This window comes from Condylura cristata, unplaced genomic scaffold, assembly GCF_000260355.1.
Source record: "Condylura cristata isolate star-nosed mole 26May11 unplaced genomic scaffold, ConCri1.0 scaffold00018, whole genome shotgun sequence".
NCBI lineage: Eukaryota > Metazoa > Chordata > Mammalia > Eulipotyphla > Talpidae > Condylura > Condylura cristata.
This window is the reverse complement of record NW_004567119.1, coordinates 36718335-36740686: the sequence shown is the minus strand read 5'-3', so window position 1 is coordinate 36740686 and position 22352 is coordinate 36718335. Positions and strand designations below refer to the sequence as shown.

General features: G+C 31.0%; 1 protein-coding gene across 2 annotated transcripts in view; it reads right to left on the bottom strand.

Annotated features, from left to right (window-relative positions):
- Positions 1–22352, bottom strand: part of DENND1B (DENN/MADD domain containing 1B) — a 212554-nt gene that overhangs the window by 66548 nt on the left and 123654 nt on the right. For both annotated transcript variants that reach the window (XM_012726735.1, XM_012726736.1), the window contains 2 exons: positions 18934–19035; positions 6454–6579 (listed from right to left, as the gene is read on the bottom strand). In XM_012726735.1, coding sequence (XP_012582189.1) covers positions 6454–6579; positions 18934–19035 — 228 coding nt within the window. The remainder of the gene's footprint in view (positions 1–6453; positions 6580–18933; positions 19036–22352) is intronic.

Sequence of the window (22352 nt, the reverse complement as noted above, 5' to 3'; positions counted from 1 at the left end):
TTTCCTACTGAAGTCAACTTTCTATGGCAGAACTTTATATGTTATCAGCAGAGTAATTCTTTTTTAAAAAATATATATTTATTTTACATCATTCTTCCATTCTGTGCATTTTTTCATTTCAGTTGTAATCCCTGTGGACGTCCCACCACCAAGTCACCCATGTGCCATTACCACAGTCTGTTTTCTTTATATGCATATATAAGTAGACATTTAAAATGAAAGTGTATATGTTATTTTAAAACATTTCAAATCTATTATACTATGAAAATTTTCTTTTGTCTGATATGTTCTTTTTAAAAAAAAGATTTATTTTTATTTTATATTTTAAGCATGGTCCTAAAATGTCTCAAAGCAGAATAAATGAATGAGAATATGAGGTATATAGCACAAAGTTAGAAACTTGAATGTGAAAAATTTGTCATTTAACACATTTAAAAAAATTATCTGTATAGAGCTAAGTATTGAAGTTAAATTGATTACTCTTATTAGGCAGAAAGACTTATGCACCTGAGAAATATTTATCTACAAACTATTTTTTTTATTTATGTATACTGACAGAAAAAGTAAAAAATAAATGCATGTATATATATGTGTATATGTGTGCGTATTGGTAGACAGACAGCATAACCAGGCAGAAAATAAAAGGGTAGCAAAGACAAACACTTGATAAGAAATGCAGGTGCTATGGTAGAGAAACAATCTTTTGCTACATGGAATGAGTGATGAAGCAACAGAAATGAATCAGAATAAAAATAATTTGGAGTATTACACAAAGGACCATGGAAGGATGTAAAGATAAATATAATTTGTACTAGAGTAGAAATGAAGCTCTTATTATAGAAAACCAAACTTTCCAGAAAGCACCAACATGAAATTTAAGTATCATTTCAGTCAACAAATACATAGTTTATAGTTTGAAAGAAATCAACAACATAGTAGATACTCTGTTAGGAAATTTGTTATTAACAACAGTAAAAATACAAAGCTCATACTTTGTATGATCTACTTTTAAAAAGAGAAGATAAGATTCAAGATTACACATAGAAATGTAACTTGCCATGTGACTACAAAATACAAAGGAAAAGCTTCTGTTAGAGCTGGTGTCCTAGAGATCACATGATACTTTTACCTGAAGGTATTTTAATAATCTATGATAACTGGTAATGGCAGCTAATAACTTTTGCAAATAAACAAAAATTCCCTGTTAATTAAATAAAAGCAGGAAAAAAGTGCCATAAAATAGACAAATTTCATCAGAAAACTAAGTATACACCAGATATTTATTTATAGCAACCACTTGTAAAGTTAAAAGTTCTGTACTAAAACTTAGCTAGTGTGATGAGTGGATGCCTAAAATGTTTTTAGTAACAATAAAATTGGGAGGGGTGAGTAAATAGTAATTTTCAACATGGATTTTTAAGTTTCTAGTAAGTTGACAATTACAAATTTGTTAAGTGGAAGTTTTATAGCCAAGATTTAGTGAATGCCCCCTTACATTCTGAATGCCAACTACTGCTTAGGTTTAATCACTAAATACAACATTATCTACTGATAATATTTTAAAAAAGTATAACCCAAAAATGTCTGAAGGACAACTCTTCAGATTTGCCAAGTATAGGTCCATATTACAAACCAAACTTAATTTCAAAAGGAATTTACTTTTTATTTATTAGCAAGGTTATGGCAGTGCAGAAAAGTTTGCCAGATTAATATAAATGGCAACATCCCAACTACTGAAATGAGTGAATTTGAGGGTTACTCCAATACTCTAACACAGGATAAGCAAGTAAAGCAAGTACATGCCTTTGCATAAACTAAGCAATATTTTAATTTAGGCAAATATTTCTTTAGCATTCACTGTTGGTTAAAAGTAGACTTTCATTTTAAATAGTCTGTAACACATAATCCACATAGGTGCAGCTGAAGACCCTTTATTAGTAATTTACTGCAATTGTGTAAAACTATTCTCATATCAACAATAACTTGCTGAAGCACAGAAATTACTTTTTTGAACAAAAAAGGATTTTCCTTACCAAATGTACTATTTTCTTAAATTTGACTCTTTATAAGGATTGTTCTTAAGTATATAACCTCATTTTATCCTCTAACAACCCAAGTGACATTATCTAGTATTAAAACACAGGAGGAGCCTGTATTCCCCATAGTAATACAGCTACTCACAAAGTGAGCCATCTAACTCCAGCAGTCAGGTTCAAGAGTCTGTATTCATCACTTCTCTTCAGCTTGTTTTTAGCACATTAATTTGAACTCACATTTTTGGGTTCTTAAAAAGTCAACCTATTTTACCTCAATAAATATAAATTGGAAAAAAAAGAAAGAAAAATATTGGGCAACCCCTAACTTAGTAACATTCTATAATAGTACTGACCAGTTTAAAAAAAATAAAGACGGACTCTTCAAACTGTCAGGGTCCTCAAAAAACAAAAAAAAGTCTAAAAGACAGTCACAGTTAAGGGGACCCAAGATAACAGGATAACTAAATGTAATGAAGTGGTCTGGGAAGATCCTGGGATAGCTATAAGGACTTAAGAAATAACTAAGGAAATCTGTAAAATTATAGGTGTTAGTTAATAATCTACCAATGTTGATTCATTATTTGTGACAAATATGACATATAAACGTAAGACATTAATAATCAGGGAAATCAGGTTGAGGTATATGGGAACTCTGTAGTATCAAAACAATTTTTTGACAGTCTTAAAATATTCTAAAACAATATATATATATATATATATATATATATATATATATATATATTAGAGATAAAAGAAATGTACCTGTAAAAAAAAAAAACAAACATAACTTGCTGCTGGATAAAATCTTCTGAAAGAAGAAAAATGTTCCATTATTATTTTATTTAAACCACTCTCCAACAACTTTAAAAGGTTTTTTATGTTTCTCTGTAATTAAGAGCAAGTATAAGCTGTTTGCCAATCATGCCAGTGGGTTCTTTAGAGAGTGTAAATTAGACACTAAGAAAAAAGTATCAATGTATTTAGTGTTGTCACTCAGACATTCTAAGTCTCTAATACTTACAAAAAGTTACTCTGTGGCAGAATTTACCACATGTATTTTCACTTGAAAACAAATATTCAAATCAAGGAAGCCTTTTTCTCATTATTCATATACAACTGGCTCTCCAGTACTACTGTAGAAGACTGGGAAGGAAAAATATGTGGCGTTTTTATCACTGGCAATTATCCCAGGAAGGCAACAACATAAACTGAAATGTATAGTACAAAAAAACAATTCAATTTCTATACACTTTATATACTCTCAAATGCCTATACATCATTTCCTTTGAGAAAATTTGGAAGACTTTGCATTGTTCATTCATACTTTTCTCATATGTGTATATTGAAAGTCTTCTCTGTATCTTCACTTAGAAGAAATGTACATTCAGGAAATTTATCTTCAAGAGTGAATGATAGGATAATGGAGAACTGAGAGGGTAGAACATGTCACAGTGGAGCGAGAATGGGGCTATGGAAAATGTTAAAATGCAGGTATTACTATTTACTGGCTGGGGGTTCTTAATGAAGTTATAATGAAGCTCTATGCACATTATTTTCCTTAGTTTTAAAATGAAAGTGGTACTACTTTGAAGGCTTGTTAAAATTAAATGAGTTTATCTAAAGGGTCTATCAGTCTCTACTATCCAATAGGTGCTCAGGGCCAGTTACTGTTTTCACAGCAATTAAAATTTATGAGTATCAATAGCAGGAGTATAAAGGACTAGGGGAGAAAATAATAATAATAATGAACAACTATACACCAGAGACATTTTACAGGGGTGGAATGGGAAATGGGATCAAAATCAGTGGGAGGGAGGGCAGTGCACTGGACTATGATTATGGCACATGGGCAATTTGATGATGGGAAGTCCCCAGGAATTACAACTGAGATGGAAAAGGCACAAAACGATGTAAAAATAAACTATTATTTAAAAATATATAAGTTATCAGTAAAAGAAATAAGAATTACAATAAGTTATATATAAAAAAGGAAGATAAAATTTTAAGGAAAATGAGTATATTAATTCATAGGAAGGATCAGGAAGGAAGTAAGTGGCCACTAAAAGCAAAATGATTAAAAAAAAAAATAAAACAAAGCAAAAGAAAAAACACCAGGAAGGAAGAACATTATAAATAAAGGTTAGGGAGAATGGAAATCTTAGGACAAATGGGGGCTAAAGCAAAACTCTCTGAACTAAGGCTAAAATTTAGGAAAATAAAAAAAAAGGAAGACACATATGACCTGTCGATCTGGCTTTCAATGCCAGGAGACAGAATGATTCCTGAAAGTCATAGGTCAACTGTGAAAGCTTAATTTTGTCAATTGTAAGACAGAATAGTTTATTTTTATATGTGTGTAAACACAATTTGAAAGGTAGTAACACAAAGAATTCACAACCATTTAAAGCTATTTTAGTTACATTCTAAAAGCTAGAGTATACTACTAAAATGCATTGGTGAAAAAAGATAGAAACATGGAATAAGTGTTACTTTTATAGGGTGGACTCTTCTTTTAAATCAATCATAGTTTACATATCAGAGATAATATATACATTCAAAAAATGAATTCATAAAATAAAAAATATACTTTTAATAAAGCAGAAATCAGGCTTATTTGTAAAGATAATGCTTAAAACAAAAAATAAGTCATTTTTCTTTAAAAAGTTTTTAAAAAATAAATGGAAAAAAATTTCTAACTTCACTGAATGTACTTTAAATGTTAAGCTTTTGTTCAAAGATTGAGTCAAAAACAAATATACCATTCCCCAACTTCCAAAAAGAATTAGTAGTAAAAAAAGAACAACAACAAAAAAAAACATAAAAAGGAAATAAGTTAACAAATAAAATTACAAAATGTGATAATTTCATAAGAGAAAGTTTATAATGAAATTATGTATTTTCCAGCAGATACTAGAATCTGTTTTTGAAATGTTAAAATATATCAAGTCATTGAAATATTTTAGCTCTATCCAAGCACAGAGGAGAAAAATTAAACTATAATTTTAGAGTTGGAATATTTGTTATAATTTCAGTGACTGATCATTTAAACATGTAGAAAAGTTTTCAATTTATTTCATTTTTCAAAACTGAAATCTTTCACAAAATTAGAATGGGAAATATAGTTTACAAAGACTATCAAGTGCTTAAATGTCACAAAATTCAAAGAGTAGTAACTTTTAACTTTCGCTATACTGAAAATCTAAAATCATCCTTCTTAAAAGACTACTGAAATTAAATCCTATTTTTGTCTTTCAGTATCATTTTCATATTCTAGTTAATATTCAATAATTTGAATAGGAATATGCATAACATAGGATGGGTGAGATCCTATTACTGTAAATAATTTTTGAAAACTCCCCCATGTGATTGATACAAACTGCACAGGTTATGTTTTTAAAAAATACATTATTTCAAGAAGATGAGCATACAAAGTAGATATAGGTAATTATCTAAAGACAGCAGCTGATCAGCACATACATACTTTTAAAGACTCTTACCAATAATTCTTCAGAAATATAAGAGCCATTAGATGGGAACTACTAACTGGGAAGTCAGTTTAGAAAGGGAATAACTCAATCACATTCGTTCAATTCCTGGTAGTTTGATAGAGTCTACACATTAATCCTGGAAGGTAGACAGTGAAGAAAAATAATTTGCATTCTACAATTGTGATAAAAGTCTAGAGAGATAAGGAAGTGGGTCAAGAATACACAGCTTAATGATGGTGGAATTCCTATTAGATAATAGGTCTTCTTACTAAGACAATGCTGTTTACACATTACAACATAGTTTCTGTTCATAGAAAGATCAGACTACAGATTTAACCAATGTTTCAGAGAGAAATTATAATTCTTTATTTGATTTATACTTTTTGAACCACCTAAACCTTGCCTACAATTATACAGAATGATAATTTTAGGGTATTACAACAAAATTAGCTAGGCTATGTTAAATAGATAAGCCTAATAGGAAAATTATTAACTAGGAAGATAATTTCTAAATATTATAAAATTTTTAAGTTCTAATATTTTTAAACTTTGTAGTTGTCATTTCTAAACTAATTAATCTTGTAAATTTGTCTGATATATATCTTAATGACTTTAACATTAAAATCATGTAGGTATTCTAAAATGCATTAATCCATCCCATTAATTAGTAAAGAGGACAGTATTCCAAGAGTAGAGTGATGAATAAGTTGATATACTAAAAACTGTGGAAAATGTGATGGAAGCTCCCTAAAATAACTAGAACTAGTTGAACTGCAGATGGAACATGTTTTAAATAACATGTTTTTGGATTTTAAAAAAATGTTATGGTATTTTTTTGAAGTGTGATATTAAAGTGATGTTTCTTTTTTCTCCCCATTCCAAAGAACCACACAAAACCAAATTAAAATAGTAATGTAAAAAATGCTTACAGGTTTGTATCTCAGAGCATCTCTGTAGGATCCAAACAAAGCAGCCTGTGCCCTAAGAAAGGCCCTGGCTACACCATCACCAGTAGCTGTAGACTGCTTCTTCAGTTTATTTTTCAGGGCCGAGACCTGCATGACAGAGAGGAACAGTTAAATTAACACCTCAGAAATTGGTACAGCGAGGTACGAACCCAATCAGCAGGCAAACCACAGTGTCTGCAGGTCAGCCAAAAACTCATCCTCCTCCCTGATAGCTTATCTTTTTAACTGCAGAGAGCACCTGCTGGTCTGTTAATTGAAACGAAAGCAGGAGCCTATAGTAATGTGCTAATGCAAATTGGTTTATGCTCTCTCTTTTTTTCCAAGGCCTCTTGACATAAATAAGCTTTAATTATTTTACAGTAAACTGCCTGTAAGCCACTTTTCTGCAGAATTTTAGCAATTACAACATGCGTTTACTTGTTTTTAGATGAAGTCTGTTGGGTATCATTCACTTGCTAAGTAAGGTTTTTTTGTAACAGGTCCTCTAGGATAACTTACCATTTAATATTTTTGCAAACCTCATTGCAATATGTAATTTTCCAGATTTGTTTTGTAGTTTTCACCATTGTTAGTTACTGAGATCCTACCATGAATAGACAACTGTTATGAAAATGTTATATACACTGTCTCATTTACACTGTCACAACAATCGTCTGAAAAGACATTCATATCATTTGTGGAAGAGGAAACTGGGTCTCAAAGATTTGACTCAATTTGCCCTCACTATATACCTAGTGGCAAAACTGATAGAAATCTAGAGGTGCCTAGTCTTTTCCATTATTTTGCTTAAGTTCAATATCCTTGCCTTACAAACCAAGAATCAGATTAAAAATATTGCCTTTAAACCCAAGAAAAAATTGTAATCTAAAAACGTGCATTAATTTTAAACAGCACTTAAATTTGCTATAACTGGGCCCTCCCTGGTGGCACAGCGGGTTAAAGCACAGCACTAAGAAGCTAAAGCCACTTCGGCATGAGTTCGATCCCCGCCTGCCCCAGAGGAGATCCACATGGCGTGGCAGACCTCTCCTGACCCACCCGCTGCTCTCCTCAGCAGTGTACTTCGTCGATCTGCCTGTTCTGCATCCTGCTCTGTCTCTGGTGAATCCTCTCACCCTCCACATCTCTGGCCTGTACCCCAGCTCTGTATGAATAAATAAATAAATCTTTTTTAAAAAAAATTTGCTATAACTTACTATGCACCTTATCCCCTAATTTCAAGTTCTGTATATTTTAAGGGATGTCTATTATTTACAAGCAAACTTGTTTAGATGAATACTCTTTAAGTGAGATAATACCACTGATGGATGCTGACTCATTTTTTAATGGAGGGAATGATGTGATATGTTCTCATGCATGGAATGGACTTGACCAATTTCTTCCACCCAAAATGCTTAATATACTATGTATACTTTGAAATGGTATATATATTTATTCTATATCAGTGCTCTACATGGCCCTCCCTGGTGGTGCAGCAGATTAAAGCACAGCATAAGAAGCTTGGGCTACTTCCGCATGAGTTCGAATCCCGCCTGCCCCGGAGGTGACCACATGGCGTGGCAGACCTCTCCTGACACACCCACTGCTCCCCTCAGCAGTGTACTGCGTCGATCTGCCTGTTCTGCTCCCCACTCTGTCTATGGTGAATCCTCTCACCCTCTGCATCTCTGGCCTGTACCCCAGGTCTATATGAATAAATAAATCTTAAAAAAAAATTCTTAAGAAAAAAAAATGATGGAATAAATTCTGGTTAGATTGGTCTCTTAACAGATAAAAAATATTCTTATCCTTACAAAATTGCCAGATAACAAAATACCATTTGTTCTTTGCATATACTACCATAGAAGGAATTATTTTTGTTTCTTTATGCACAGCCCTGACTATTCTTGTAGATGATGATTGTAATTGAAGTGTCACCCTAATTAACAACTAAACTTTGAATAATACTAATGAGAAATGAACACAGCATCAGAGGAAAGATGAGCTCTACAGGTGATAAACCTTCATAGAAGTGACATTTTCCAGTGTAAAGTCACAGTTACTGTGATCTGATCAAAGAAAAAGACCCCCATTGGGTCCAATTATAACTCTAGTTTTGAAAAAAATATTGAGTTATGATATTCATAATCTATGCAGAAAAGCCTTTGCAGTATAGGTCTTCTCCCCATAGCTGTGATCTTTTCAATTTATATCCAAACTCTATAGATTCAGATAAAAGTTTAGAGTCTAATTCATTTAGCCCACAAAGTGCATAACCTGGATTCATTTAAGAGGAAGCTTTCATTAATAAAATATAACCTTAATAAATGTACATTTTTAGGTAACCTCAGATTCAAACAATAAATATATCTGAAGGGTACAAATCAAATCTTGTAACTTAATGCCCTTTATTCTAAAGTTTATAATAGTCATATTTTTAAAATAAATTTCAAATGACTTTAAAGAGAAAACAATGGGAGTGAATGCATATAGTTAATTATTGCCCCAAGAAAAGACTTATGATAGAAGGAATATGATTCCAATGTCACAAAGTACTTTAGAAAAAGTAAATAGCTAGAATTTTTTTTAATTTTTAGCTTAGACAGTAAAAAATAAATAAGTAAATTGCCATGTCGTATCTTTGCACAAGAAAATTCTTCAATATACAGTCAAAAAAACAAAACAAACATGAAACAAGAACAAATAAGGAAGGAAGCACAATGGACTATGAAAGTTTTGGAGAAGGGTAACCTACAGTGGCAATATCTGATAGGGAGAATACTAATGTTAATACAATTAAAATAATAAATTATTTTTAAAGACAATAAAATATGAAATTGACAATTCAGTTCCCCACAAGCCTAGTATTTTTAGAACAATAAATTGCATAGAAAAAGATGGCTGGTCAAACAACTCCTTGTCTTTATTACCCCAGATCCTTGATTGCTTAATTGTTGCTTAAATTATCTGGGACATTAAACACATAGCACAAGTCATTCCTAGCCAAATCATAATTAATGTGATTTTCACTTGTAAAATCTCTCAGTCCATGATAGTTTCCAAGCTCCCTCAGGATCTCTAAAGAAAATAAGGAAATTAAAGTATAATACTTGTTCTAGAACTGTGCTGTTCCAATCCAGAAGCCACGAAGAAACATTTTTAAATGTGACTAGTACAAACTGAGCTGTCCCTGCAGTGTAAGTTACACATTGAATTTTGAAGACTTACTGTCCTCAAAACGTAAAATCTCTGAACAAATTTTATACTGCTCACAAAATAAAATATTTCTTAAATGTTGGGTTAAGTAATAGACATCATTAAAATGAATTTTTTTGCTTTTTTAATATGGCTACTAAAATATTTAAATTTCATATATGGTTCATATTATATTCCTATTGAATAGTGCTATTCTATAAGACCATAATACCCAAACCCATATAGATAAAGGATTCTAAATGAATGTATCAAGAAATATGATTACATTTTCCTTTAGCTCTTTCTATATCATTTCATCCTTTACACCTATTACAAAGATAAGTCAAGAATTTTTCCTTGACTCAGGAAAAATGGTGTGTGAATGTCAGCCGTTCAGAGCTGTCATTGTTTTTTAGAGACCTGAAGAATAGCTGAGTTAAGTGTTTTGATATGCACAAATAAATGCTCACAAACAACCTGTAAAAATGAAACTGTCTTTTAAAGTCCATTTGTGATATAAGGTTATTACTATAATATAAAATGACAGGGTCAACCTTGCTGCTTTCCGGTCCTTTAGCTCATTGGACTAAATTATCACCAGTCACCATGGCCCTGGCAGTGCTAATTAGCTTTTAACAGTATTTATCTATGAAAACAATGATATCTCTTCCTTATTTTTCAATATTTTCTCTTGAAAATCACATTTTTGCTTTAATTTCCCAACTCCTTACTTATTAAGTAAATGTACATCTTCTCATGAAATCCTATGGCTTATATGTATACCTAGCTCTAAATTCAGAAAAACATTTGAAACTTTATGACACAATCCTAATATGTAAAACTAAAAAAAAAATTATCAATAGTGAAAAAGAATAAACTGCTTTCTCTTTTCATCTTTAACAAAGCTAGCTTCAATCTCCAACAGCTAAATACTACTTTAAAACTCATACTTTATTTTATGGTGACAATTTTGAGTCTGTAAATAATCTTTTAGTCTAATTAAGTATTATATTAAATCCCCCAAAAGTTAAACAGTAATCAAAAGTTAAACAGTAATCAAAATTAATATTCGTGCTACAGTGAGAATTCAGGCTGCTATACAAGACATACCGACAAGAGGAATTATAACCTGAGTTTTAGCATAGTGGGAGTTCATTGCAAAATGAATTTTACGCTTGTAGCACTAAAGTAACCATGAATGAAAGGAAGGAGTTACATGAGTAAACACAGCAAAAAAGGTATAAATGAAAAGAATGTAAGTCATGCCTCCACCATCTGAATAATGAAGCAATTATTCCAACTTGGAGTTACAAAGAAGAGTATATAAAAGAGCTGAGTTTGAGAGCAGTGACAGAATTTTCTCTTACTGACTTTCTGGTAAGCCTTTCAAAGAAAAATAAATTAATCATTATACACAGAAATTTTAATTCTATATATAAGGATCACAATAAGAAACTTCAGGTAAAGAACAGAAGGTAAAAATAAATAATATTGGGATAAAGTAAGTATACAACCTAAAAATCCCCTATGCTTTTTTTCAAATATCCTTTTATGTAATATAACTATACTCTAGAAACTATATACATTTAGAAAAGTTAATGCTTTAAATAATCACCTGCTTTAGAAAAAGTTACAAAGTTAAAACTTTTATTCTACCATGAGATGTTATGGTTATCATATGAATCAAATACTACTTCCCAACACTTCCTTAATCCTTCTATGGTTCATTGTTTTAAGAACCAAATTAACCCTTCCCTGTTAACATAATTTTCTAACAAGCTTCTATTGAAGGAAAAAAAAGAGTAACCTTTAACATTTATTAAAATGAAAAACATATTATTACATTATTTCTCTGGATACTTAAATTATCTATCAAATCTAACAGTGTCATGTACAACTGTTTTCCTTTCAGAGGCATATTAGAATCAAGACAACCAAAAATGCTTTTAGCCCTACGTCAAGCCTGATGTCATAAACCCCCATATCAAGCCTGATGTCACAGAAATATCTATTAATGTTAATGTTACTTCTACTCATTTCAGTTGCTCAAACAGGAATTTTGCAGGTTCTCTTTACCTCAGACTTTCTCATCTCCCTTATCTATCACCATGTTAAAATACTGATAGATTTAATTCTACTTTTCTAAATCCCTGCTTCTACTACAGTTCAATAACTATCTTATCTTTCACCTTGACTGATTATGTAAATAGTAGCTGATCTGTCTACTATATTTCTTGTACCTAGTAATCTTCAGGACCCAGGCCCAAGATGTTATCTTTAGAAGTCAAAATGGATCACACTATTCCTCTGCTAAAAATCTCTGGTAAATTTCCAGTAAATTCCAAAGATCCTTAGTAAGAACTGCAGAATTTGTAAGATCTGTATATTTCTACAACCTGATTTTGCTTAACTCTCTTTTTTGTTTACCTCCCTACAGCTATATAGATCTTCTTTCCATTCCTTAAATTTGCTGATCTCTTCATAGCAATCTTTTTATATATCTGCTCCCCTCTTCTTACTTTGCTTGGCTTCCTCATATGAACATTTAGGCTAATTCTGCAGACAGATGTTTTGACCTACTGAGCTTGGCCATATCCTAAAGACTGGGACTGGTAAGAATCACATGTCAGCTGAGCTACAATTATTTTCACTTCAATTTACTTATGGCAGAGATGATGTCAGTCTTCCAATATCCATTCTTCCTTTCTTAATTACCTAAGCTGGGTTAAACTATCTATCTCTTAACAACCTTATGACTTAGCATATGGCCAAGACACTAGGTTCAAAAGAATGGAAAGTGAGCTTACAGAAATTTGTGGCAAATTAAGATGATATCCCTAAACAAAATCTGACTGGCCTTACCTGGATTCCTTCTTCTGAGCAAGGCAGATAAACAAAGGATGTACACTGAAAGTGGCAGAACTGCTCCAACAGGTCTAGATAACTTACTTAACTCTTAATTGTTAGATAGGAGAGAAACAAATTTCTACTTTTACTCTTAAAATAGGCCTTTAGGCCTCTCTGTTACAACAGCTTGGTATGTATCCTAGTTAATATACCACCTAAGGGGGAAACAATCACTACAAAGGATATATGTATGAAATAAGAGAGACCAAGTTCCTGACTGCCTGCATAGTCTCTCCTACAGGGCACTTGAAATATAATCCTTAATGGAACTGGCACAGCATTAGATGTCTCCCAGACCATTAGAAAAGAATAACCTCAGGTTTGCTGCCTTTACTATTATGCTGGAGGAGAGCTACTTGCACTCTCAAGATTTTATATACTGCCAAGAAAGGTAATTACTTGCTGTTTCCTCCTGCATCACTGAGCCTAAACAGGTCCAACCTATTGATCTTATCCTTAATGTAAACTAGAATCCCTCTATTATTCCTTCTACTGAACTTGGTTCTTTCCTCCCAAAGTTGTGATATGAGGTGAGTGTTAAAAACAATATAAATTCCAGGAGAGTAACACATACATCTTTCCGTTCAACACACTTAACCACAACTCTGCACAAAACAGGCACATAGCAAGTACTCAATAAATATTTGTTGAGTTAATGAATGCATAAAGTAGCAACCTACCCAAGGCACATTTCACATTAATTTTCCAGTTAACTGGATTGGAATATTTGTGATGGGGTTTAGGAAAGAAATTCATTTAAAAGTTCATCACATCATTATGACAGTATGCAAGATTTCAGAACAACTGTTGTGACTATTCACAATTCATGCATACACACATGACTCTTGAATATGGAGAAGGCAAGAACTTAAAAGATTAGAAACAAATCTTAAGTGATTTTTAAGGTTTATTTATTTTTTTATTTATGCATACAAGACTGGGGTAAAGTCAGAGGTACAGGGGATGAGAGGATTTACTAGAGACAGAATGGGGAGCAGAACAGGGGATCTACTGAAATATACTGCTAGGAGGAACAGCAGCAGACAAGACAGGAGAGATCTGTGCCATTTGGATTAGCTCCCTGGTGAGGGATCAAACTCGTGCTGTAATAGCTGGTGATAGCTTGACAGTGCTGAGACTTAACCCCTTGTGCCACAAGGAAGTCCCCTAAATAATTTTTTTTATATATACATAGATAGATCTACACATATACCCCTACATATTAGTGAAAGAAGAGAGAGAAACAAGCTATTAAGATGACAGGGGGTAGATACATTAGGAGAAAGACTATGCAATTTAGTTGGAAATGAACAATTGCTAAAGCTTGGATCATTGGTCAGAAGCATAGAATCTCTCGTTAGTTGCTGAGAGAAAAATCATAAGCATCATTTAAATTTTTGGAAGTGCCAGTTAATCAAGGTTTTGGGTTTTATTTTATTTTGTACTTCAAGTTTCTATTTAGAATACACACCAAGGCAACTAGAAAAAAAAAATCAAAACCTACAATATTTTATTCCAAACAATTTCAAAAGAATAGTGAGTTTCCCCAGACACTGAAAGTAGTATGCAGAAGCAAGGTGATTACTCAAAATATGATTTCCTTTCCCCAAGAGAAGAAATGAAAAGTTGCATTAATAGTCCCAAATGTATATATTAAACATGCTTCCATGGTCCTTTCATTTTATGAAAGTTAGATAACAGTATCCTTATAAAAATGTTCTAGGCCATAACTATAAACAGTGATGTTAACAGCAACTTCTACTCCACAAGATAAAAGAAATGCAATTCTATTTTTCTCCAACAATATTTACTGACTGCCTACTATTTACAAAGCACTGCATCAAGGCTGTGTGGCAGGGGCAACACACATCTAGTTGCCTGTATTTTAACAGCGAGCAGATGGAAGCATAACGGCATTTCTCCAGGAGCAAAATGAAAGCAGTTTTTGTCTCATATCAACTAAAAAAAAAAATCCTCTAATTTACTCCAACATCTAAATGAAATTGTGTTATCTTTCTAACCCTGACATCTATAAATATGACAAGGAATTCTTCTATTGTTAAACATGATAAGGACTGTAGCAGAACTGTGGCAAATCTGGAACTAATATAATATTCTCTAGGGCCTCTACCCTCCCTTTAAGCCAGATATTATGATAATTTAACATACTAACCCTTCATGTTAGATTAGAGAGAATATTCAATGAATTAAATGTGTCTATTGACAATTTGTGTGAATGTAAGAATTAAATTTGCAGAGCTGTAAAATTTTACTGAAAGTCAAGTTTAGGGTTTGGTTGTGGACAAAGTAAGAAAATTAATTTTTGGAACATATATAGTATTGTAAACTCATGTTACCTCAAGTAAAAAAGAGTCAAAGTTTTGTGGGCCCTTTCTTACTGCTTTAGACTTTCAATTTTCTTTTCTTCTTCTTTTTTTTTTTTTTTTTTTGGTCATCAGAAGCAATTTGTCTTTCCTTTTCTTATCACAGTTAAACTACCAACCTATTCCTTCATGTGATACTTGAAAGCCTCACAAAAAGATATATGGTATTTTAGATGACATTTCACATGAAGGTCATTTCAATGTTTAGTAATTAAGTATTCTTTATACCAAATGAAGCTATCCTATATATACCAAGGCATCTAAAGTGAATTGTGCAGTATCTCTCAAGTATATTTGCTGTACACCTTCATAGTAGAAAAAAGAAAATCCATTTCTCAATAATATTGTATTAAGAAGAAAATGAGTTTTTAAAACAGTGTGGGTTAACCTAATTTAAGTATATAGGTCATACTGGCATTTCTTTAACCATATTAGAAGGGAGATTTGAAGACATCTATGAATCAAAAATTGCTCCTTATATTGTATGTCACATTTATGTGAAGGGGACCACGATCTAGTGTTTGAAGCACAAGACTATCACACTAGATAAAATAAGGTCTAGAAACTCCATTAATAATATACTTTGTGTGCTTTCACCTTCTTATCTAAATTGTGTATAAGGATATTAACCTATATCAGAATACATTATTTTCTCAGTCTGTTAAAATTACTCAAAGATAGTTAAGGAATACAGGTTAAAACGGATATTTTTTTTTTAAGAAATGAACATTCTCACAGATGTTACTTTTTTAGATGCCAATTCCTACCTTTCATCTGTAAGAGTTAGTTGAAATTGTTCCAACTTGATATTTATATGAAGATAATTTACTAAATCTCGTTATAAATCTACTTAAGTAAATTCTCCAACAATAGATCACCCTATTCATTATTTTTGAAAGAATAACAATTCTCCAAATTACTTTTGAAAATGTTCATGGTGATAAAACTAAAGATGAAATGTTTTGAGTTTTCAAATGTCTTATTTATTAGTCCAACTGGCTTTGCCCCCACATAAAGAACACACTATAATAGTACTAACTTCAAGTGACATTGTTACATAGCTCTAAAATTTACTTTTTATTTGAAAATACTCAAAATTTAAGGGTATCTATTTGGCATAGGCACTAAAAAAATAAAACCACATTATATTCACAGGCAAAACACTACAAAAGTATATTTTAACAGATCTACTAATGCTTTTAAAAGTTATTCCACATAATAATCAATATCATTAAAATCACTCCTAGTAAAATTTGGGTTTTCCTTTTAATGATCCAAATCTATAGTGAAATGATGAAATTGAAAAACAAGTGTTCTTGTCAGAAGACAGGAAGAGAGTTTTTTCCCTTCTCTTAAGGAAAACAAAGGATTCCTGAAAGCCTTGCCCTGATTTATTTTTCCAATTTTAAATACCTTAAGAGTAGCGGAACTGCTACTGGCATGGTAGTATTTCTAGCAGTCAATAAATCTAAAATATTATGTGTGAATATTGGAATGAAGCCATTAAGAAGATTACAGCATGCAACACAGCAGAGGGTCCACAGGAAAAAAGAACTAGTAATTCAGGACAACTGTGACCACTGACCTTTGAATAGCCAAGACCACTGGTCAAGCCGACACAATAATAGAGTGCACATGCATAGAAAGTCAACTAACCTGTGAGTATAATTTAGATGCTTTGGTGAATGATTTTAAAAGGTCCCATTTAAATATCAGTATATTCATCAAATAATACCAATAGTAATATTTTTCAGATTTTCTTCATTAAAACCACACCCAAGCAAATCAGTAAAGCCATTTATGATTTTAAAACATTTACATTGATAGAAAATATGGTGGGATAATTTATCATATTTACTATATAGTTATAGCAGATAGTTTTCAGAAACTGATGAGAAAATGTTTATGATGACTGATGAATAAATTTATAAATACCAGGTAAACAATCACCTAAGATATTTTTAGAAACTAACTTTAAAACATTTCATACCTTTGGAAATAGTTTAAGCTCCACCTCAGAACTATTTGAATTTATTCATTCTTCATATTTGTCAATCTGTGATCGTTAATTTCTGGCACACATAAATTTATATCTATACCACCTTGCAGTATTCCTTCATATTTGCATTTTTCAATATTCTAGCTAGGTTTAGTAACTGACACTTATAAGTATAAACTGGTGCCATCTATAATTTTATATACTTTTAGGTTCTTACATTTTAAAATATGGTTTTACTTCTTCACATGTTGAAATATATGTTTTAATATTGAACTAATTCTAACAGGAAGGCAGTAGTTCCCAATTAAAAGGGAATCATCCATCCAAAAAGATTACTATTAGAGATTGTTCTTCTCAAGAAAAGAGCATCTATCATTGAAACTGACTATAAAAAATTCAATATGACACAGAGAAGTGGCTTTCTTTCCCTTTTTCTTCCTCTTCTAATTTTTCTTTTCTTTTTTAAAACAAACAATCCATCCTTCTTAACATATCAACAGTAGGAAATACATATAAGGAAAACATTTTGAAAAAGGGGGACTTGACTTTTATTATGCTCTATTCAATGAAGAATATTTCGATAACTTCTAAATGAATTACTCTAATCATTTCTAGCAGTTTCTGCAAAATTTTTATAATGAGGCAATCTCCTTATAATGAGCTAAAAAGATAATATAGCTCTTCACCAGTCTGGATGTGGAACTGTTCATACATAGCATGAATTTTATCACAGTAAGATAAAGTAGTTCAACTAAATTTTCTTCAAGGTCATCAAATATTTTAGACTATATATAAGCATAAATAATCTGATCTTTTACTTTAAAATTACATTTCCCTATCACTCTGCACAAAAACTATTGAGGCCTTTTAGTTTAAGTTTTCAAATTCCCTTATAATGATTTCAAAATATATTACAACAAATATATTCTGAGTATTTTTTACTCCCAAATCTTAACATCGTTGAAAGAAAAGGATTTTTAAAGGGAATTATGTTTTCTTGAAACTATTATAAAAATATTCCAAAACAGCTATTAAAATATACAAAGAAACAATAATAGAGTGCATTTTTGTCTTGTTCTGAGCAATATGAAGACCAAAATTGGCACTTTTGGAGAGTATTTAATATGAAATACAAAATACATTCTATTATAAGTTGCAGATGCGCACGCACGCTTGCGCGCGCACACACACAAACCCTCTGTAAGATCAAAGACCAGCAAAGAACTGGCACTTAATTTATCAGCCTTTACAGACAAAAGACAGTTTTCGTCATTTCAAAAGGATCAGATGTCTTTTATGACAAACTGGGCTTGCAGTTTAATTTACAAATAGAATTCTAAGTAAGCAGTCTTTGCTCTGCCAAAGCAAATGACAAACAGTGTAGGTTTTCATTCTTGCGGCCCTCAGCAGGACAGAAAAGATTAAAATAAAACTGAAATAATTTAGAGAAAACAAATAAATGTTTCAGAAAGTTGAGGGAGATCAAAGCTAGAATTTTCTGACCCCAACTGTACAAGCATTTCTTATTATATTGACCAGTGCCATCAGATCATTAATTAAAAGGAAAAGCGCTGGCAGGTGGCAGGGAAGCAAAAGCCGATAATTGGCCCCCTTCTTCTCCTTGCCTTCAAAAACTCTCTCATTCTTTTGCAAGACATGCCACTAGGCAGACAGAAATGCCTACTTTGTAATATAATGATTAAGATAAGATGAAGAGACTTTCGTTTAAAGAAACTCTGCCTAATGAATGCATCTAGCTTTTTAATTATGATCCTACTTTTACAATAAGGATACGATGTTCCATTCAACATCTCCTCAACTGCCAAAGGTGAAAACATTAAACATAGAATCTACATCAATTCCTCCCATACCCCATACACTTTTATTTCAGATAAAAAAGGTGGGGAAAATTACTCCTGTTAATTCAAGGGTTCAAGAGAAAATATACTTATACCGCAAGATATCCTTTAGACTTACCACATCACTCGGCAGGTTGCTCAAGTCATTAAATGGTGACTCTAAAGTGTTTGTATCAACATTTAACATGACCACATCATCCAAAGATTTGTTTTTCACTCTCTGTTTAAAAAAAATATATATAAACAGCTTAGCACATTTTCCTACAAAGCTATAATGACCTTAAGAACATAGAGAAAATTATCTTAATGTATTAGCTCTTGGGATAGAATATAACCCTAGACTGTATAAAAATATAAACAACTTTGTTTTTTGGAAAAAGTCTAACTGCAATGATTCAAAATTTTTTGTAAAAATATTTAAAATATAGTGTTTGCTTATCTAAACATATTTATATACTTTGGAGATGACTATAATTTAACTACCAAATAACTATTGTAACAACAGCTTAAAATACAGACACAGCTAAGATTAAACTTTAACAACTTTATCTTTTAAATTTTATCAAATTAATTTCAATCATATGATAAAGGAACTTGCAGCTTGTTTTATACTATTTGAAGCACAGTATAGGATTACCATGAAGCAGTAACTAATACTATGGAAGTAAGTTAACACTGAAGTTAAGAAATATCTGTATTTCCTTATCAATTTGGTTTAAGTCAATGACAAGGGCTGAAAGTTGAATAAAATGACAGAGAACATTAATATGGACGTAATTTTTAGTAATATTATGATATGAACTATAATATAAAATATAAAATTTGTCTATTAGATTATTTGACTTATTTGTCAGCTTGGTCAAATTGTCAAGTTTTCTCAATATGTAGAAAACTAATGGTAAGTTAGAATTTCATCAAACTTTTCTTCCTAAAAGAAATTATTTACAGTTTGTTTTTTTACTACTTAAACTACTAGAGTGTATAAATTAGCATGTAAGCATACCTCATAATTCTAGTATTATTTAAGTGATACAAATAATATTATTCCTTCATGTAAATAAGGAGCTTATAATGAAATCTATCCATTGACTCAGAATTCCATTACATAGATCAAAAAGCAATAGGTTATTAATCATAGTATAGTGGTTTTAAAAGTTACATTATAGATTAGCCACCTTGAAAATTATTAAATATATGAATTTTAAATTAATCATTTGGTCTTTAAATGTGGCTTATGTTGGTCAAGACAAAATTTCTATGATCCATTTAGAATTTTATATAAGAGAATGTTAAATTTGTTAAGGAAATGGTAGCCTAGATTAGGAAATTTTTTTTATATGTTAATAAAACCATAGTCTGTACAAAGAATATGGATTCTAGTAAAACATGTAACTCAGAAATCTATCTTGTAAAAGAATATTATAGTCTGCAGTAATATTCAGAAGATGGTCATTTCTAAGAAATTAACAAAATCCACTTATAACAGTGACATTGCAAAAAGCATAAATATAAGAAGCTATTTGATAAAGTAAAAATATATTTATATTATGGCACTTGTGTGGAAAAAGTATGCCATGGTTATTTCTATCTTCAATTTTAGTTGCATTTTTAATAGAAACTGCAAATATAATTCATAAATGAAATGCAATTTTCAAAGATGAAATGATTGTTAAACTTTGAAAAAAGGGATAGTAGAATATTAATGTATACATATTTAAAAGTTGCCCCCTAGTTTTAAAAATAATAGCTGAATATTAAATTTTATTCAAGGGATCACAAAATAATGTACTAATTCCAATAATCAATAAACTTAAGTCTTCCTAAAATGAAGGTGGTTTTACTTAAGGAAAAGTGTATGTAATTCAAATTTATTTTAAAATTTTTTGATGAATGTAAATTTTTACCTACTTTTCCTTCCAAACATGTTTCAAATATTTCCCTCCCAAACATGAATTAAATAGTTATTTGGCATACAATGTTATCACTTTCTGTATCTCGTATTTTTGTATTCCATAAATACATAATTTTTTTTGGATAGAGAAAGACTAACAAATGTGAAAAGAGAATCTGACATTTTCTTCAAAGAAAACAATAATAGCATGTAAACCAAAAGTCATTATGACAGTAAAGTGCTGATAAATTTTCACATCCTCTCTATATGTAACCTTTTCATGCAATAAGATTATTAAAATGTACATTATACACAGGTATACAAGAAAACAGTGGCAGCAGTGTGAAGCTGTCATTTATTCTAGAAACCTTTGTATATTAAAACAAACATAACCCTCACATTTATAGCCTCTGCTAATTTAGGACTAATCACTTATAATCCTTAGCCTCTTTTGAGTCCCACCCCTAAGGTCTAGTTTTCAGAAAGAACAAAATGTTCTTATCCTATATAGTAGAAGTAAATAGACATTTTAAAGAGAGATTTCTAGCCATCTTTCTCGTGACATGAAAAAAGTAACTTGTAAAAGATTAAAAAGGATGTTAATTACGTATCTTTGAACGTATATGTTTAGAAGACTTAGTAAAACTTATAAAATGTGCTGAAGCTCCCTTGATCAAGACAGTAAGGTCAGAAAGCATTTTGGTATTTTCCAGGAAAAAAAAATATTGTAGCTATCTATAGTCAAATAATATGTAAATAGTTACCTAGATTAGTTTCACACATAAAATATATAAATATTTTTTACTTATAGTATATTATTATAAAACATGAAAGCACAGAAGATTAAAATTTTGGTGAAAAATATAATAATGGACATAATAAGAATGGAATTATGGGATGTTTGGCATCTTGAAAAATATTAAGAAGGCAGTTACTAAATGTTATTCAACTGGTTTAAAGACATCCCGAAGGTTCCTAAAATACTTTTCTCATTCACTACCAAGCCAAGTAAATCAAATTAACTATTAGACATTTTGAATAACCCAGAATATAAAAGGTACAGAGATTTTACCTAATCTAATCATAATTTTAATCATTCTCATTTAATGATAGGAGCCAAGTTAAAGTTAGAAGGAACTGGCTCTCCAAGATAATCCTTAAGGAGGATGTACTGAATTTGGCCCTTAGATTAGTACTGATTTTTACTTGAAGTGTCTAATACATATTTGATAAACTTAATTGAATATTGAAAACATTACCCAAGTATCTTGGAAAAGCAGAGTCGCTTTTAAAAAGTATGTTTAAAAAGCTGATACAGAACATTATATAATAATATAAAGTAATATCAACATGTAGAGTTAACAACTTTAAATATTTTCATCTGTATAAATCAATGTGTTGGAAAGCCTACATTTTCTATCATACCATAAATAAGAAGAAACATGTACACTAATGTCAAAATCCAATTTGATAACTTTTGGGAGAACTACAACAACCAACCATGGTTAGACTTTATTTAAAAATTAACCTACTGATGAATAAATGCTAGTCATATATTCTATAATCTCACAACAGATCAAATACCTATTCATTCACATTTTACTTTACACAATTTGTCGTTGTTCTCAGGTACCATGACATATAAG